Source organism: Boleophthalmus pectinirostris, unplaced genomic scaffold (genome assembly GCF_026225935.1).
Source record: "Boleophthalmus pectinirostris isolate CB_2022bp ecotype Guang Dong unplaced genomic scaffold, ASM2622593v1 HiC_scaffold_18, whole genome shotgun sequence".
In the NCBI taxonomy this organism is placed as follows: Eukaryota; Metazoa; Chordata; class Actinopteri; order Gobiiformes; family Gobiidae; genus Boleophthalmus; species Boleophthalmus pectinirostris.
Window position 1 is genome coordinate 21,957,087 of NW_026571133.1, and position 18,445 is coordinate 21,975,531.

General features: G+C 38.4%; 1 protein-coding gene across 1 annotated transcript in view; it reads right to left on the reverse strand.

Moving 5' to 3' along the window:
• phf21b (PHD finger protein 21B) overlaps window positions 1-18,445 on the reverse strand; it is a 39,978-nt gene that overhangs the window by 7,487 nt on the left and 14,046 nt on the right. The window contains exons 2-3 of the mRNA XM_055153805.1: window positions 12,760-12,804; window positions 493-753 (exon numbers count right to left, since the gene is read on the reverse strand). Coding sequence (XP_055009780.1) covers window positions 493-753; window positions 12,760-12,804 — 306 coding nt within the window. The remainder of the gene's footprint in view (window positions 1-492; window positions 754-12,759; window positions 12,805-18,445) is intronic.

Below are 18,445 nucleotides of genomic sequence, written 5' to 3' on the forward strand. Positions count from 1 at the left end.
TCAAACTGCTCCTAATGTTTTAACAGCAAAGTCTGTTTAGTCACTTCAATGGAGAAACATCTGGCCACAACAATAGGTCTACATTAGACTATGACCTTCATGTAGAAAGTCATTCCTCTGTTTAGACTGGAGCACTGTGAGGCTGTATTTAAATGACATACTGAAGGAGATTTCACTCTGCTTGGAGAGCTTCCCTCATACTGTATTATTATGATTAACAGTTGTCTGTGGAACACTTGTTAACTCAAGGCAAAGGACAACATACACCAACATTTAATCTATAATTGTTCTTTATGAATTTGAAATGGAAATAATAAAGTAAAGAAACTGCTTGGGATGTGGATGCGAACCTTTTCCTTCACCTTTCTGTCGCCATAGAAACTGGAACACAGCCACATATAGAGGATATATATGGACTGGACAGTATATGGAAATAATGTAATGAGTGTAGTTTCTAATGCACCATTCTATTTACATTTGCTGTAAGGTTACCTGGGAAGGAGGCAGCTCTGTTGCTCTCCTGCCGCTCAGCGTGTGGACACTAGCAGCCACCACTCGGCTACTGGTTTGGAGGCTGATGGGGGATGTCTGCAATGATTCAGAACTTGGCACTTTTTGTCCGTTAATGTGTGCTGTAACCATAGAAACAGGGGCTTTGGCTGGCACCACAGAGATGGCAATGCCCTGGCCGGAGCTCTTGATGAGGGACAGCGGCTTGGTCGTCCCGACAGGACAGGTCCGGACCGCCAGCTTCTGTGAGGAGACAAAAGAGGAGCTATGAGACTTAACTGAGCATACAAGCTACTGCGGTACACCAAAGTGACACGACTCATACTTTATAGCAGGAAACTAGACAGATAGGGGAAATAATTTTTTTTCAGTATATAACAAGCAAACCAACACTCAGACAACTTAGCTTCTATACTGCACAGTGCATACCATACCTGGTTAAGCCCATACAGCTCTGAAAGCAGTACACATAAAAAAGATAATTTAAACAAGAAAGCGATAAAGGCTGATGTGTTTAGCATGGTTTATTATAGTGGAATATTTATTTTTACCTTTTAAAGTTGTATATTTTTGTAGAAAAAACATTTAGTCTTAGATTTAAAAAGGGTCATGGAAAAAGGCATTATAATATTTAATATTATAGCTCCTTGAATGTAAATAAAAATAATTGCTTTTTTGTCACCGCTTATGAGCTATTAATCAATTACTATTAAACTGCTGCATTTTTTTCACTAAAAATCCCTGAAAAATTATTTAACAACAGATCGACTCAATGTTGTAAGTCATCATGTAAGTAAGGGCCATAGTCAACTCAAGACATCTGTGCATCTGTGCAGCTCTGTGCATCAATTAATTGACTGAAAGAGATCTTAGCATGGCTCTCAAAATTATTAAGATTTTGTGCAAAAACTACTATGTACCCAGAGACGTACTAGAAAACAGCTTCTTGAAGTAACTGTTCAGTCACTCCCAAAACTGCTGCTCAATCCATATTTTCTCCTTTCTGCTGTTGTCCATTAAAATCCTTATTATCCCAATAAAATAAATAATCAACCAATAAAACATTTTGTCAATTAAGACACCATCGACCCAGTCACTGACTTATTGACTTTATGAACTACAGGCTTATTTTCCCTGAATATTCAGAGTTTAATCAAAGTTCATTTGAACAGGACCCAGTTGTTTTGAGCTTTAGGCTGTTTTGTGAGCAGAACAGGCCTGGCATTAGATCACTTTAGTTCAGGGGCTCAGAGCTGCTACAGTCGGCAGACTGGCCTCACACCAACCACACTCTCCCCTCCCCCACATGTCCACTGCCTCCTCCTCTTTAGGATGAGAAAGACAAATACATCTTCCAAAGCACAGATAAGTACACGTCAGTGTCCCTCTGCTGCACCCACACATCTGAACACAGTCAGTCTAAATATTTTATAGTGGCCCAGGCCCTGTATGCTTCACATCTGCACATATGCTTTGTGCTCTGCTTTGTGGGTGTGGACATGATAGGCGTGAGGGATTTCTTACGCTCTGACAGCAGCAGGCTGCACTGTGTGATTTTGGTCCAAGCTATGCAGCTCACAGTTTGAAAGCTTTTGCAGACCTGACTAGCTACACAGGATTCTGTAATTAGACAGAGAATGCATTTTGGTGAGGAGGTTTTACGAACAACAGTTAATGCCAAGAAAATTACAATTTTACTTTTAAATTTTGAATTAGGAAATTGAAAAATCTTCTCTTATCTCTTGAAAAGTACTGTTGCAGAAGGAAAACATAGGACAGGACTTGAAGAAAAAAGAATGCAGTTATTAGAGAGGCCCCAGTGGCATCTGGCATTTAGAGTGGTCAAATAAAATCTCCAATAATCACATTTACTGCACTGTGCATATTCCACAAATCTCACACATTGACACTGAGGTACAGTTGTGTAAATAAATTAGAATATTCATTCTAAGAACACTGATTACGGGATTACTTTTGGGAAAACAATTAATATAGTAATCAGAAAAGAATATATCATATTTTATAAGTTAAATTAAAATGACTGATGATTGTAAAAGGCTTCATTGTTTCATGTAATCAATGTTATCCACAGGGAGCGAGTAATGGTGCCCGGGGGCCAGCGGAGTCCATTCATGGTTGTTCAGAGCGGACCACCTCTGATTGTATCAAAGGTCACACATTCAAAGCCCTGCAGCAGAGGAGCCAGAGGAAACCCTCCTGTGGAGAGCTCACACAAACCTGAATGAGAAAGCAGTCAGCAGGTACTACACATATGTACTCACTGCACAAGCATCAGGGGCCCATTCTGCAGTAACAATAAAGCAAGTGCAAGAGCAGGCCCTGTTTAGCACATCTAACCCAAAAGGTGATAACATTTGCAGTTATTCTGTTTTGAATTTGATTATTGAATACTATGACTTTAAAGTATAACAAAATTAAATTATGTTTAATTATGTTTTAAAGTCAGGATGGGAATCAGGAGCACATTTGAGCATGCTGAGGAGCATTTAGTTATACATGAATACAATATAGAACAGGGTTAGCCAGGAAATGTTTAACTGCAAGACTTCTAATAGTTTTTGCTCTGTTGTTCTGCCTATACTGTACACTTTGCATCTGAATTTGTAATTATATTTTATTTAACTTATTCTACTGCATGCCCTTATTTTAGTTTTATCACAGTTTATATTATTATTCTTTGTTTTATGTTGCACCATAATGCCAGATTTCCTAGTTTGTGAATTTTGTTAACTGACAATGGCAATAAAACTAATTCTGATTCTGTTAAACCTTTCTAGTTGTTTGCGATATATTGTGCAGCTCTACAGAGCATCTTGTTCCATTTTAGTGCAGTTATGACTTCCTCCTCCTTATAACTGTACCACAGATTTAGCCACAGACCAAAGCCCTGGGCAGCAGGTGCACAGTGCTGGGCTTTGTCTAAGACTTCTCTAAACAAGCTGTTCCGCACTTGTATCACGCACAGAGCTTCTGACTGAGGTGGTCCCATCAGCAAGGGTCCAGAGGGCAGAGACACACTGACAGAGGAGCACTTTCCTGACACTTGTGGTGCTAAGTTACAGCTCACAGGACGTAGCTGAGAGGGGCTGATGGCACAGGTCTATCTGCAGTGGACTTTAGACCCCCAGATAATGTACACCATGCACTAAAGTAAAAAACACATCATGTGCAGGTGCTAAAGAAAAAAACACAAGACAAAAAAGGTATGTGTCTAATTGTATGACACGCTTGTATTGACGTTTGAAATTTATTTTTTTGTGAATTGAAATTAACAGTCCCCATTTAGAGTGATGCTTATGACTCCTCCTGAGAGCCCTGTCTTACACGTCGAATATAGAGACAAGTGGTGTTCACAAACTGATCAGCAAGCATTGTAAATGACATAAAGACTGCTGGGAGAGCACTTTGTGTAACCCCAAAGTCATATAAAATGTGTGATTTGTTATTTTGCAACACTCCACATTAGCAATGGGCTGTTGGTGAATGGATCGGCTAAAAAAAATCTTTGTAGTGAATCCAAAGAGCCACCTCCTGCAGGTGAGAGCTGAAAACAGCAGAGGACATGATCTATAATAACCTTACAAATCATAACAAATAAATACAATGTGCTCCAAAAAGAGTAAGGGTAGATTATATCAGCAAATCATAATGGTTGCTAAATATTGGAAAACAATTATCTTCTCACTGCAGACTACATTTTTACTCCAACCACACATATGAAGGGCCAATTTTAAATGATCTAAAATTATAAGGACATTAGGAAGTGGCAAAAAATGTGTTTACAAGCCAAGCCACAAATCACAAAAGGATTTCAACATGTGGTGGTCAGGGAAAACAATCCATGGCAACTATCACACTCATACTTTATAACAGTAGTTAGAAGCAGCAGTTTCCCATCAATACCAAAGAGCAAGTGGTCAAATGTTAACAGCTTTAAGGCAATATTATGTGGTCCAGATGAAGCCGACTCTGTGTCTGTGTCATGATACGAGAGGCTTCTCTCACTGAACATTCAGGTTTAATTGAGGGACTGGCATGGCTCTCTGGACATGGTTATAGTCGTCCTCGTGTCCTGTGAGCACAGGATTATGCACACTCATTATGTACTCCAGTTTGATAGTGTGTCTTTGTGATAACAGGCTGCTGAAAAGCACATTAGGAGCTGTTCAGATTCCCATCAGCACAGCTGCTCGACGTTTTCTTTGTTTACACTCCATTTACTCTCAAGCCTTCAGTCCTCAGAGGTGAGACATACGGCTCAGTCTGTCATTTACCTGAAGAAAGATGCTCAAATCCTGCACTTCAGAAACAAGCACAAATGCAGTTCATAAACACTTTTATGTCCTCATGGACCCAACGGGTTTGTACTTTAACTGTTAAAACAGACAGTATCATCGCTTTTCAGCTTTTTAATTTTTCTCTCACCAATTGCAACTACTAGTATACAATTATTTATACAAACAGGTAAACATCTGTTCAAAATTAATCTAACACTGAAACTAATGGATCCTTTTTGTTTGTATTATTAACACTTGCACAGTGCAATCCCATAACTGTGAGAAGTGGGGCCATGGTGCTGGCATGGAGGAGTTTATCAACATGGACACTCAGAGAGCTTGGCATCAGGGACCAGAAGTCCACTGGTCCAGATGTGCAGGTCAAGCTTCAGCCAAAAAACAACACAACCAACAGGCTCTATATTATACAGTTTAATGTGGCAGTGACATTGTGAGAAAAGATTAATAATGATGCATCTCATGAATGAAATGTAGTAAAAGTACAAAAATATAGTTATCAACAAACATTCAATCTTGAACAAGGACTCCTGGATCCGTTCAATTTTCTTAGTAGGAAATGCAATGAAGTAAATATCATTAGCACTTTCCTGTGACTCTACCAACTACTCCTGGGGCATTCAGTTGAACAGCATTAGTGTCGGTTTGTGTGGCAAAATTAAATTTTCCTGCTTCTTTCACTCTGTCAAATTTGCTCATATGGTCAGATCCTGTACCACAATAACAGACAATAAATCTATTTAAATGCAAATGGAACAGTCAGTGTGGTTCATTTGACAAGACCTGTACTGAGTCTCTCACAAAAGCTGCTGCAGCCCAAGAATTTACAACCAGCTCAGAGATAATCAGTCCTTCTATCAAACAGCTAATTTATGTTTTATTGTTTATTTATGTTATATTTAATTACCAGCACATGAGTGCTACTAATTAAACTTTAGAGATGTTAAACAGGACCTTTCTATGGGATGAAGGCTTCTGTTCATTGTGTGCTGTCCAGATGTGGTCTAACCAAAAATGTAAAATATGTTCTGTCTTTAGTTATATAGTAATAGAAAAGATTCATGCATTTGATTAACAGTAATAAGATTCTATGACATACCACCCACCACTAGTCTGTCCTCTTCGGTTTTAGTCAGTGTAAAACATTTGTGACATCTACTGTATGTGCTTCATCTTTACTCCATGCAAACCTCAAATCCTGTCTTCTACCAAATCTCCCAGTCTGTATGCTGTGAGGGCTTCAAAGTTACTTTTCTTCTAACTTTTGAGAAAGAAGGAAGTAAAAATGATTAAGCAGAAGCTGTGCTGGCGGAAAGTGAATGCTTGAGCGACTGAGATGGACACAGTGCTTTGGAAAAACAGATCGAAGGAGAGCTGGCCCAAATGACTGTTTTTCTGTTTGTGAGAGAGGCGAATAACAAAGAGCTCACAGCATTGGCTTCAAAATCTGCTCTGAACATTTCATTTGAGTAGATAAACAAAACAAAAGATGCCGAGAAGATATTTGACGAAGTAAAAGCTAGAGTTGAAAGTGGGGCCCTGCTGGCAGCTTCTGACTGTGGTCATTAGAGTGAGTACTTTGGGTTTAACTGTAATTTCACAAGTGACACATGAATAAAGTGTTGGCAAAGGACATTTGAAAAGACATGTTTGGAAAATTTATTAGACTGCTTTGGTTTATGCCAGCTCTCAAATGCCAATTCAACATGATAAATAAAACAAAGAGTAAACTAATCGTCAGGAAAAATATGTCATTCAAATGCACTGCTGACTTCAGAGGCAGAATGCAATGATAGATACTGTAAAGTACCCAAGAATATTTTACATAATGAAAATATTAACAGCAGCTTGTATATAAGCAGTATAAATGTTCATGCATGATGATCAGAAAGCAGATGCAATCATATGGTGATTATGAGCTAATAATAAAATAATCAGAATGCCTATCACTGGACTCCTAAAATCTCTGCGTCTAGTTTGAAATACAACAGTCCTGACCAAATGAGGTAGGGTTTGCTTTGTTTTGCCCCTTTAGCATTTCATCAACCTGCTCAGATATGATCAGATTTAGGGTGATTAATTTTGGATACAGCTTTTAGTGTAAGCACAATTACCAAGTAAAACAGTCAGAAGACTAAAGTTAAGTCCTTGCTCATATGGGAAGTTATAGCATACTTAAAAAAATACATATTAAAATATAGATTTAAAAATGCATATAGCAGCGGAGGGCATATGCGCTGATAGACATGTTGCTATAGAGACTTACTCAGCCCACATGGCAGGGGAGCAGCTATGTAAATGAAAACTAATAAAAGAGCAGAAGAAGAGTGGCACATGTGTGGGAATCTTATGGGAGATTTACATCTCCTCTCTGTTTTGAAACCTTTTGGTGTAGGACTACACAAAATTAACTATTTAAAAACAAGCGGAAGAGAGTTGGGGGTGATAGAAGAAGCCATTATTGATTTGCGAGGGTAACACTTGACTGAGTACATAAATAGTTGTGAATGGCAAAACTACAGAGAATACAATTTTATCACTTCACAGAGCACAAGCCCACACTGAGTTAAACAACACCCATCATGAGAGGTTTTTTTTCTTAATTTAATTTTTTATTTATTTATTTAATTTAAACTTCTCAACCTTTTGTTGTTTTTGGGGTTTTTTTCCTGTTGTTTTTTATTTAGGTTTTTTTTGTTTGTTTGTTTTTTGTTAGTTTTTTTAAAAGTTGATGATAAATGCTGATTTTTTTTTAAATAATTTATTATTATAAAAAAGATAGTGTTGTTAAAAGAAAACCATGAAATGCTTATAGTGGTAAATTGGCATTAAAAAAGTTTGAATGCTCGCTTGCTACAAAGATTGTTCATTTTATTGCCTATAATCTCCTGAGCAAATATTGTGCAATATATGTTGTCAATTAAACAAAAAAAATTAACATTCAACATTAAAAAGTATGTTGGGCTCTAAATTTCAGATTCTCATAAATAGCCTCACATATGTTATGGACACACAGACACTGCAGACACTATTTATTCCTTCTGGACTTGGCAGAGCGGTGACCAGAGGGGGTCCAGCAGTGAGCATCCAATTGGCCTGTGGTAAGCTCCAGTGCAGGTCTGGCCTAAGAAAACAACCGCTTAACATGCTGGATTAGCCAGGATTAAGGACATCTGTTGAGCTAAATGAGATGATTCTGTTGGTTTTATCTTTTCTGAGGCTTTCTACCAAACAAACAAGTGAAAGTGAAAGAAAATTGAGGAGTCAAACCCCTGAATGTCACAGGGAGAAATATTACAGCTAGAGGGGATTTGGCTAGCACAGAAAACGGCTGTGTTTGTTGGACTTGTCAAAGCAAAAATGATACACATTGGCTTCATTTCCAAGTTTTAGAATTTTGCACATATCATCAGAAAAAAAACAAAAAAACATTTAAGATCAATCCCAAAAGAACCCCAAATATCAGGTTCTTATTACAGTGGACATTAGTGAGACAATTACGCAGGTGGCAACAACAGATCCAATATAAAGTTATAAATCCAACTTTTTACCCATGTGAATGTATTCAAAAATAAAAAAGATAGACAAATAAACACAAGAGTACAAGAGTAAGGAATCACTAACCACAGCCCTGTCAGGGGCTGTTTGGGCAAATTAAAATAGTTCCATTACACCACTATTCTATTGGTTTTAATAAAGAGTTGTTTACAACTTAAGTTATCAATGCTATGTCTTTGACCATTGTAGTGTTAATTCAGTGAAACAGAAATCAAATCAGACTTACAGCTTGCCGAGTGACTTTCAATACTTTCAATTCATTCAAATGAACGTACTCCAAAACTGTGGCCAGAGAGAGGACTCAGAAATCAAACTAAGGCCGCAGGGACAGCTGGCTTTCCTACACAACTCCAAACCCGTGTGCAACTGACGAAAGGAGGGGTCCGGGGAGGGGGCGGGGGGTATGGAGGGGGAGGAGGCCAGCAGATGGACCCCTGCAGACAATAGAAGCAGACAGATGCAGCCACAAAGAGTAGCTAGTACACACAACGCACACAAGCACATTTGAGCGCAAAATGAGGATTAACTGACAGAGCTGCGGTTCGGCCTATGACCACCAGGACTACAGTGAAAACAGGATAGAGAGGTTGAAAAAGTAGATTGTAGATGTTTTGGTCTTCTTAACTAAACCCAGTTAATGTATTAAGCACTATTAAAAACTAAAATAGTTGACCGAAATGCTATATGATAAAACATAGCAGAGTTATACAGTCAATAAATATTGAAGATGTAAAGCCAAGGCCTCAAACTAGTTAAAAGCCAAAGGAAAAAATGTGTAGTATCTTATACTCTACCAACACGAATGAATCACAATATTTCTCTACCTTATTTTCTCTATTTTTCAAATATTAACTTTCACCCCAAGTCAAAATGAAATGTCTTCTCTGGCGCAAAATACCGTAACTAAAGTCTCCGAGCAATAATAGTCAGGGTACTTCCTGTCACCCACTGGGTCTGACGAGGGGACAAAAGAAGGTTTTCTGTACCCTACCCCCTCCTCCATGGGGTGAGACAGGCCCAGGGCAGAGAGGAGGCACATCCCAGCACACTCAGTAAGGGGGCAGGTGCTGGTGCACTACACTGTGGTTTAAATGATGTAACAGGGGGCTGGGGGATGATGTTGCCATGGAAATGACACTCAATTAATAATAGTCAGCATGACTGAGACAAAGAGGGGTACACCGTGGGGTATAACTGCGGCTTTAGAGTGTTTGACAAAGTAGACATGTACCAGCAAATCACATCTTTACCAGTTTTCCTTTAATCTAAAAGGGACCCGCTGTTTTGATTTATTCTTTAAGAAGCAAACTTATTAAAAAAAAAAATAAGTGTGTAGTTTGGATATTTGTTGTATGTTTTAAACAGACAACATAACAAAAAGATAGATCACTTACTTATTGTCAAAGTTGTATAATAAAAATTAAAAGGCCCTATATAAATTTTTTACTAATGTATCATGCCCCAGTACATATATATTGTGTAAACAGCTCTTGAGGTCAAAATATGTCTGATGTGTGTTGAATCTAATCACAACACATTTTATTATTAATCAGAAAGTGTGGTTTAGCGTGCTAGTTGTTATTAGCATTAGCATGACTGTAAAACTCTGTTTTGGACACTGAAAGTTGTGAAAGGTGCTTATAAACTCATTGCAGTGATCAATTAGGATGCTCAGAATGCTTAAGGTAAGTGAGGAATAACTTTGCAAACTGCAAATCTTTTTTTTTTTTCATGTTTTTAAGACAGTAAAAATTACATAGATATTTTTTAAAAATAGTTTTAGTGTCATATACTGTATTAGTTCTTAAAATAGAAACAAATTTTAACAAGTATCTTTCTGTACAGATACTTGAAATATAAACTAAACTGGAGACATGGGCCCTGTTGCTTTAAATCGTCTTGTCAGCTCACAGAGGAGGTGTGGTGCTCCATCCACACTTCGGCTTCTTTATCTAGCACATTCCTCCTCCTGCCTCTCCAAGTGTGACGCCTTTCAATATCTGTGTATTTGGCCTGAGCCAGTGGGCAAATATTGACACAGTGGATCTCAATGAAAGATGTTCCATTTCGGAGGCTCAGCACGGCGCTCTCCGATGAGGTTTGTCAGTGGTGGAAAAAAGGAGTGATGCAGCACAGCGGGGCTATTGGAGGACGTTGGGGCAAACTCAGACACTCTGTGGGCGCTCAAAAGAAGACATATTTATTTTCCTTACACCTGTCCCGGACATGACCGCCATCTTGTCAGCAGGTTCACCTTTTTCTTCAGGAAAAGGAGCTTTTTCTATGTTATAATACTCCCTACTTAGACTTAGACAAACTTTATTGAGCCACAAGGGAAATTATTTGGACACAGTAGCTCGCACATCATAATATAATTACAACGAAGAGTTAAACATATAAATGTAAAATATATATATAATATAAATAATAAATTCTAAATAAGTAGCAAAAAGACAGCAAGAGACAGGTGTCAAATAAGACATAATTATATAGAAAGATAAGTAATAAAATTAAATCACAGCTTTATACAAGAGGTCATAGGAAGACAGCAGCAATGATATGATCATTGATAGGACATAGTGTTATCATTACATACAGGTGAGTTGCTGTACAGTTGTACAACAGATGCATGGCCGTACTTGAAAGGATAAATAATGAATGAATGAATAAACTCCAACCATAGACATCAAGCCTCTCTTTACACTCTCAGGCTATTTCATTTATTCCACAACACTTAGAACCCCATTTCTGTTAGCATAGCATAGCAGGTTTGTTATACTTCTATATTTACGTGGTCGAGCATCATCAGTAAATTTATGACCCTCTTTATCACCCATATTTTAAAGCGTGGTGGACCTCTGTTGATCTCTGCAACTCAATGATTCACATCCAGCCAATTACAGCCGTCTTAACAAGTGACCAGCAGCACCCCATTAAGCCCTCCCGCCCTCTTTTTCAGCACCATTACTGCTCATCCGCAATCACTTCAAATTAGATCTACAAGTCAATACCAGAAGTCAATATTTAATTTGCTCATAGCAGGTGGTGATTTAGAGACATGGTGACTCCCGGTACGTGGCGCTGTCATACACACTGTGCCCTTCATGTAAAACAGCAAGGGCAACAGGGATTGGAACAGCTGTTCACTACACACTAAGGCAACTGTATATTATTTATTAAAGGTGCACATCGTAACTTCTCTGGAGGTGGATCTGCCACTTGATTATCTCTACGGAAGATGTTATTGTATTACCCTGAATGTTCCACTGAGTGATATTAAACCTATCTCCATGGAGACAAGCAGCTACATCACCACCTCAAGTTACAGGTTAGATCTGTGGAGAAGCAAACCCACTCACAATAAGAATGCATGCTGACTTTTTGAAGCAATTAAAACACCTGCGATTTTACAACTGCAAGATGGATATGTTTAATGTCATACTATGGAACATTCTAGAAAAAGCAATAAAATATCATAGTATATTTAAGTTATAACCTGTAATTAGTATTTTGTGTGGATGGTACTTGTTTCTTCTGATTGACTGATGCAGTTTCCCTTGATGTTGACAGTGTCCAACAAAGAAGAGGTACATAAACCTCTAGAGAATCAGAGAACAGCTTGGCTCTGGTCAAATTATGATGTTAAATTGATCTCTTTTCTCAGTCTAGTCTAATTACACCTCAGGGAGATACAGGGGAAGGTGAACTCTGCATACATCCCATCCACAACCAATGGATTTTAACACACACAAAAAAATGCAAGAGGACATTGAATGATAACTGTTCAATGTTTATAGAAACTGTCATCTAAAGGAGAGAAATTCTTTAAAATAAACCTTTGAGAGCTTCTATCCTTGTTTCAGTCATCTTTATTCAAGACACCATTGCTCTGAAAACTGATGTTTACCGCTCTCTAAAAACACATTGCTCTGTACTTACATTTTGCGTGATACACCGAGGATGCAGCAGCATCCCTTTGCAATTTGGGCACCAATAAAAAAAGTATTATCACTAATAATAAAGTTGTACTGCTCCCTGTGAATATAAACTTAGTTCCACTTGTTAGACAAAGTGATTCTACAACACTAATCTACTTCCATCACTAAGAGATGGATGTGTTGCCTGCACTGTTTTGTAAAAGGAATAAATGCAAAGCTGATGCAATGCAAATGCATTCCCCAGTGGTAATAAATCACCGTTCTCACGGTGACAATGAACTTCTATCCGCTTATCTCTGCTCTGTCTAAAAAACTACATTCAGTGTTTCTGTAGAAACAAGTAGAGTGGCACTTTAAAAACATATCAAGATGGGTCCTGTTCACACCATATAATAAAGTCAAACTATGCACCAAAGAGGATTGTAGCATCTGCTTACCTGTCCATTCTGGAGTTCATTGAGGCTTTTGCATATCGTCTGATTCTGTGAACACAAACAGAGTGAGGTCTATAAATATTCTTATACATTAAAACGTCAGTCATACAATCAATAGTATTTGTTATTTTTGTTCTTTAAACTTTGATGGTGCTGCTTCTCTGTGCTGCAGAGTGGAGCCCTGCAGCGGTGGAACAAACAGCCGTAAACCTCAGGAGCAGCTCTCACAGCTGGGCTGCTCCATGTCGACATAGGAAGATCTGAGCCTATTTGTCATCTGTAATCTAATGAATACATGTAGAAATGTCAGGGGAGAGCAAAAACTCCCATTTATAGTGATTTCCCTGAAGCAAAGCAGGTGGTTAGAAACAACCAAGTGATGTGTGTGTGTAGCTAAGATTGTCAAATAGATAAATTCAGGTGCAGTGGTGGAGAATACATGGGCTCTTCACACTGGGGAAATGTGCAGAGCAGGGCTGATCAGTTTCCTGATGAGTGTGCTAAACCAGCCAGATTACAGTTGTGTAAAATACCATTTTACACTGTGTCAAGTCTTTAACCATTAGCAGCTAATGAATCATGACAACTAAACAAAGACCTTAAACACTGAATGAACAAACAAATGTGAATCAAATAAAGACTAGAAAACACTTAGAATTTGAATATAAATGACAAAAATACATGCACTCCCACTTCACAGTAGTAGGCCAATTGTTTAGAGACAGACAACAGACTATATATATATATATATATATATATATATATATATATATATAAAACCATAAAGCAATCTTTTTCAGGCCATTATCATATAAAACTCAAATGACTATGAATTAAACCATATGCCTATATATTTCAAGAATCTAACCACCATCATCAAATGTGCACATGTGTAAAAGGCTTTTCATTTTCAGCCAAATCTCCTGGAGAAGACAATCGCAGTTGCTGCTAAATGCGCTGAAATAAAAACAAACTGCAATTTCCTTCATATTTACAGCCAGAGCATCTGTTCAAAATGTACACAAACACAGCCAGCTTCTGCTTGTTAGCATTTGGACGACGAAGCTTTCTGGGGGAAAGCATTAGCGCTGTTTGGCTAGCTCTGACAGGCTTCATCTTTCAGAGCTGCAACTGTGGACCCTCACGGGAGCCAGGGCCACCTAGCCAGCTGCCTCCAACTCTTTCCTCTGAACTACATTCTGCTCAACACAACTCTTTCCATTTAAATACTTTTAAAGTTGTTTAATGTGCAATACTGAGCAACAATCAAATTGAGAATTTGTTTACAAATACTGGACAAGTACTTTGTGTAAATAAAGTACAGATTAGTAATTACAAGTTCCAGCATTTAGATTTAATGTAAATTATTATTATTTAGAGTAATTTATCCTATTACAACTCTAGAATTTATCCAATTTATCTGTTCAATTAAAAAATCCAAACCTCTCTGTGCAGGTGTGGTGGTCAGATGCCCAGAGATGCCTGCGCCCAGAGATGCCTGCGCCCAGAGATGCCTGCGCCCAGAGATGCCTGCGCCCAGAGATGCCTGCGCCCAGAGATGCCTGCGCCCAGAGATGCCTGCGCCCAGAGATGCCTGCGCCCAGATGCCTGCGCCCAGACGCGCCTGCGCCCAGACGCGCCTGACGCGCCTGCGCCCAGACGCGCCTGCGCCCAGACGCGCCTGCGCCCAGACGCGCCTGCGCCCAGACGCGCCTGCGCCCAGACGCGCCTGCGCCCAGACGCGCCTGCGCCCAGACGCGCCTGCGCCCAGACGCGCCTGCGCTATCAAATTATAAAGTAGCACTGTTTAGGACCATAGCCAGGGAATACTATTTATGTATACTTATTAGAAGTAGAAACAACAAACTGAATTACATAGGCATCATGCGAAAGTGTTTATTCTCAATATACAACTACAACAACTAAACAATGATACTATAAATATGTTCTTTGCATTATATTCCTCCAGACAGGCATCTCACCCACCACATATTTACACATCGAGGAGGAAAAATCTGCGGTGGAGTGGTGCTGCTGTTTCCTCTGGGACATGAACACAACACATTTCCCTGCTCCACTGCTGGGAGCCAGAGGCAGGATGACCTGGCCTGTGCCATCACGCCACAAACGGCCTTTTCATTACAGTCAGGTAAATGGAATTGTATGTGGCGCTGCAACACGGCTCTATGTGGCCACAGCAGTTCATTACAGCATAGAGCATAGATCACACGCAGGAAACAGCTCTGGAAACTGTCAGACACAAGAATGGGATTTATGTGTCTTTTTAGGAAGGTGACGGCCATGTTTTGTGCTTAGAAATTCACATTTTCACCTTACGAACTGAATACAAACAGAAAGCAATAAAAAACTGCTTCTCAGTATGTCCAAGAAGCTACATCAAAAAAAAAAAAAAAGAAAAAAATCTTTTAGTGAGGATTATAATTTTACTTCCTCGTGGGTGATGGATAAGTAGAGGTAATTCCACAACAGTTACTTATATCAGTCACACCGCCCTTTTTGTTGAATATATATTTCTGCACACAATCCACTAAAACAGGAAGTGTAAATAATGCCCATGTCACTGTGTCTGGCATGAGGGAGTTTGCATTAGTTGTTGTTTTGTTTCTTTTCGGGTTGAGAACTTTGAGAAAGTCCCTCCAAAAAGCCAATTATTACATTAAATAACAGTATGAATCATTTTTCCAAGACACACGTGGCAATCCCTCAAGGCACAGTATGCTCCAGCACAAAATCAATTACCTTTAGCAACTATAGTGTAAACAACAGCCAACGCTCAGTTAGGTATTATCTGAGGGGAAAAACTGACATTACTTCCTATTTCATCAATATGTTTTAGAACTTAGCAATATAAAAATATAAAAACCTAGAAAAAGATAAACATTTGCATCTGACAGTAATTTTCACTGTAGAGTTCAGGACTGTGCTCGAACTTTATATCTCTATGAGCCTTTTCAAATGATCTTTCTGATGCAGTGCTTTAGTGAAAATTTTGAGAATTACAGCTCAATTGCTGCACCTGGTCGAAAGCTTTACCTGTGCCAAAAATGGGACTAATCAGATGGCTTTCCAAAACCACCAGCTTTTAGCACGGGCACATCCAGTTGAGAAACCAATAGAAGCCCAGCTTAGACTAAGACAAACTTTATTGATCCACAAGGGGAATTATTTGAATATAGTAGCTCAAACATCACAATAAATATAATAACAATGAGCAAAAATATAAATAATAATTCTCATCAAAATAAGTAGCAAAAATAGCAAGAGACTGGTGTCAAATAAGGTATAATTAGATAAATGTATATGTAGAAATAAAAATAAAATATAGAAATTTAATAATACAAATATATCTCAGTTACATATAAGAGGTAGTAAGGAGAAAGTACAAAGATTAAATAATCATTGACAGAAAATAGGGTTATCTATTACATAAGGGTGAGTTGTATGGAATATGGTTGAGATCTTGTATCTCTTATTGTTTGAGTGGAGCTGTAGGAGCCTGTTTCACAACAACCCCAAAATAACTCCTGTAGTTTCCTTCTCCACACATAACACGCATCCGTCTCTGTAAATGTATTCAAATTAATTTCCTATTATTGCCTTGGCTTATCGGATGCCACACATTCGTCTAAACAAAGATGCAGACGAAGACTAAAAAGCAATTAAAAATAAATAGGGTTTGGACAGAAGTGCCCGAGAGAAAAAAAGATAAAGGCCGGAGCAACATGGAGGCTATTTGAAGTTACATCCATTTGTCAGAACGCAGAAATAACAAGCGACCCCAGCAGACGTTTGGGGCCAGGCCTGCGGCGTCACTGGACTAAACGGCTAAATTAACCTAATTATTTGTTGAAGTTGGAGAGGCAGTGCTGTCTTTGGGCGCTGTTAGTGCTGTCATAGTAGTATATGTGCACATTGTCTTATGGAAATGAACGTGGATTTATATGCAATTGTGTTAGCTGCACATTACTCATCGGTCACTCGAGTCTGTGCCTGGAAAAGCAGAGTGATTACCGTACAGCTTCGCTTAGTGAAAAATAATGAGCTGTTTTTGTGTAATGTGCAGAGTTCAGTGCCAGAAAAGAAAATATGTGGAGCAAACTGTTGTTGCTTAAGTAATATTGTTTTGTTTTATAGGTCAGCCCTGTATTCAAGTAAAACCATGTTTTTCTAATGCATTGTTTTCAATTTATAACTAACCACCATCTTTAATAAATACATAAATAAAAGAAAAAAAGAAAGAACAGAAATAATTACTGTGCATTTATATAGTATTTATTAGACCAATTGCATGTATTTTGATCACACAGCTATTATGTTAGTTATTATTAGAGTATATAATATTGCGTTACCACGGTTACATGAAATGATCTATTGTAGTTATTGTGTACTTGGTTTGTCATTTATTTTTCACTTTTCCACTTTTCTTCCAACCCGCTCTGTTTAGTCTGGTCCTACATTTTGTTCATCAATCACTACAGACTCCACAATGACAACACCTTTCACAATTATAAAGTAAGTTTTCAATACTGCTTAAATACTTGTTTGCCATTTTTAATCCACAAAATGTTTTCACTATAACATACTATTACTTTGTCAGTCTGTTCAAGTCCACAGTCACTAAGTGGATCCGTCGTCTCCTGACTGCCCTTCATCTGTAAGTGAAGACACATCTCATTACAGATTTTACAATATAAAATGCTGCCTTATGATGTCTCACCAGTCCTGTTCCTCTTTCAAGGTTGATCCTGAGGCATTTTAACATTCCCCACCATCCTTCATTCTTTTGTTTAAGAAATGTGATTCTTAAGTTAACTATTTCCTTTGCCGTTTAGTTACCAGGCAACTTGACTTCATCCTTAGAGGGAAACATGATTAGGCGAGCACATGTGAAGGCCAGATAAAACATTTTTATTTTTTTGTGTAAGTCCCTGTCTTTGCTGGCTTTAAATTCCTCACAAGCAGTTCTTCATCTTGTTCCTAAATACATTTAATGCAAAAATCTCAGTGTCTTAAACCTCTGAAGTAAAACCTTGGTAATAAATGTTTTTCCGCAACTCATATCATTATGTCAGAGTAAAGGTGATGCCTTTACAGCTTGTATCTCTCTAAATCCCAGCTCCATCCAGGAAATCCCTTTCACTTTTCATTACTATCATCAGCCACTTACGCAGCAATAAACTGTCACGTAGTGTTCAGTGCACATCTGCGTTTGATTTGTGCTTTGCGGGCCCTGGTTCTCTGTGCTTCTGTTCCCTCCCGTGAGTTTATTTACAGACTTGCACACATTCAAAAAGCATGCCAGGGCTATTAATAGCATGGCGGCCCTGATCTCCAGTGTGAGGCAAGAGCACATACAAACCATGCCATCTTCTGGCTGCAGCCAACACAAATATAGACTCGCTGAATATGGTGGTGCAAAAGGGACAGGTGAACACTTCTATGTGTCATAAAAATCATATCAATTTGTCATCAAAAAGCAATTAATGAGCTCAGCAGACTAGATACACCGCCACATCTACAATGATCAAAAAAATGATTAAAAGATGCACAGTGATGGTTTTAATTGAAGTAATGCATTTCTGGTGTTTTTATTACTCAAAAAATTCCCTTGGGTCCATGGAGATTACAACATTCTATGCTATTTTGTGGAATATTCCAGTCAAAACAA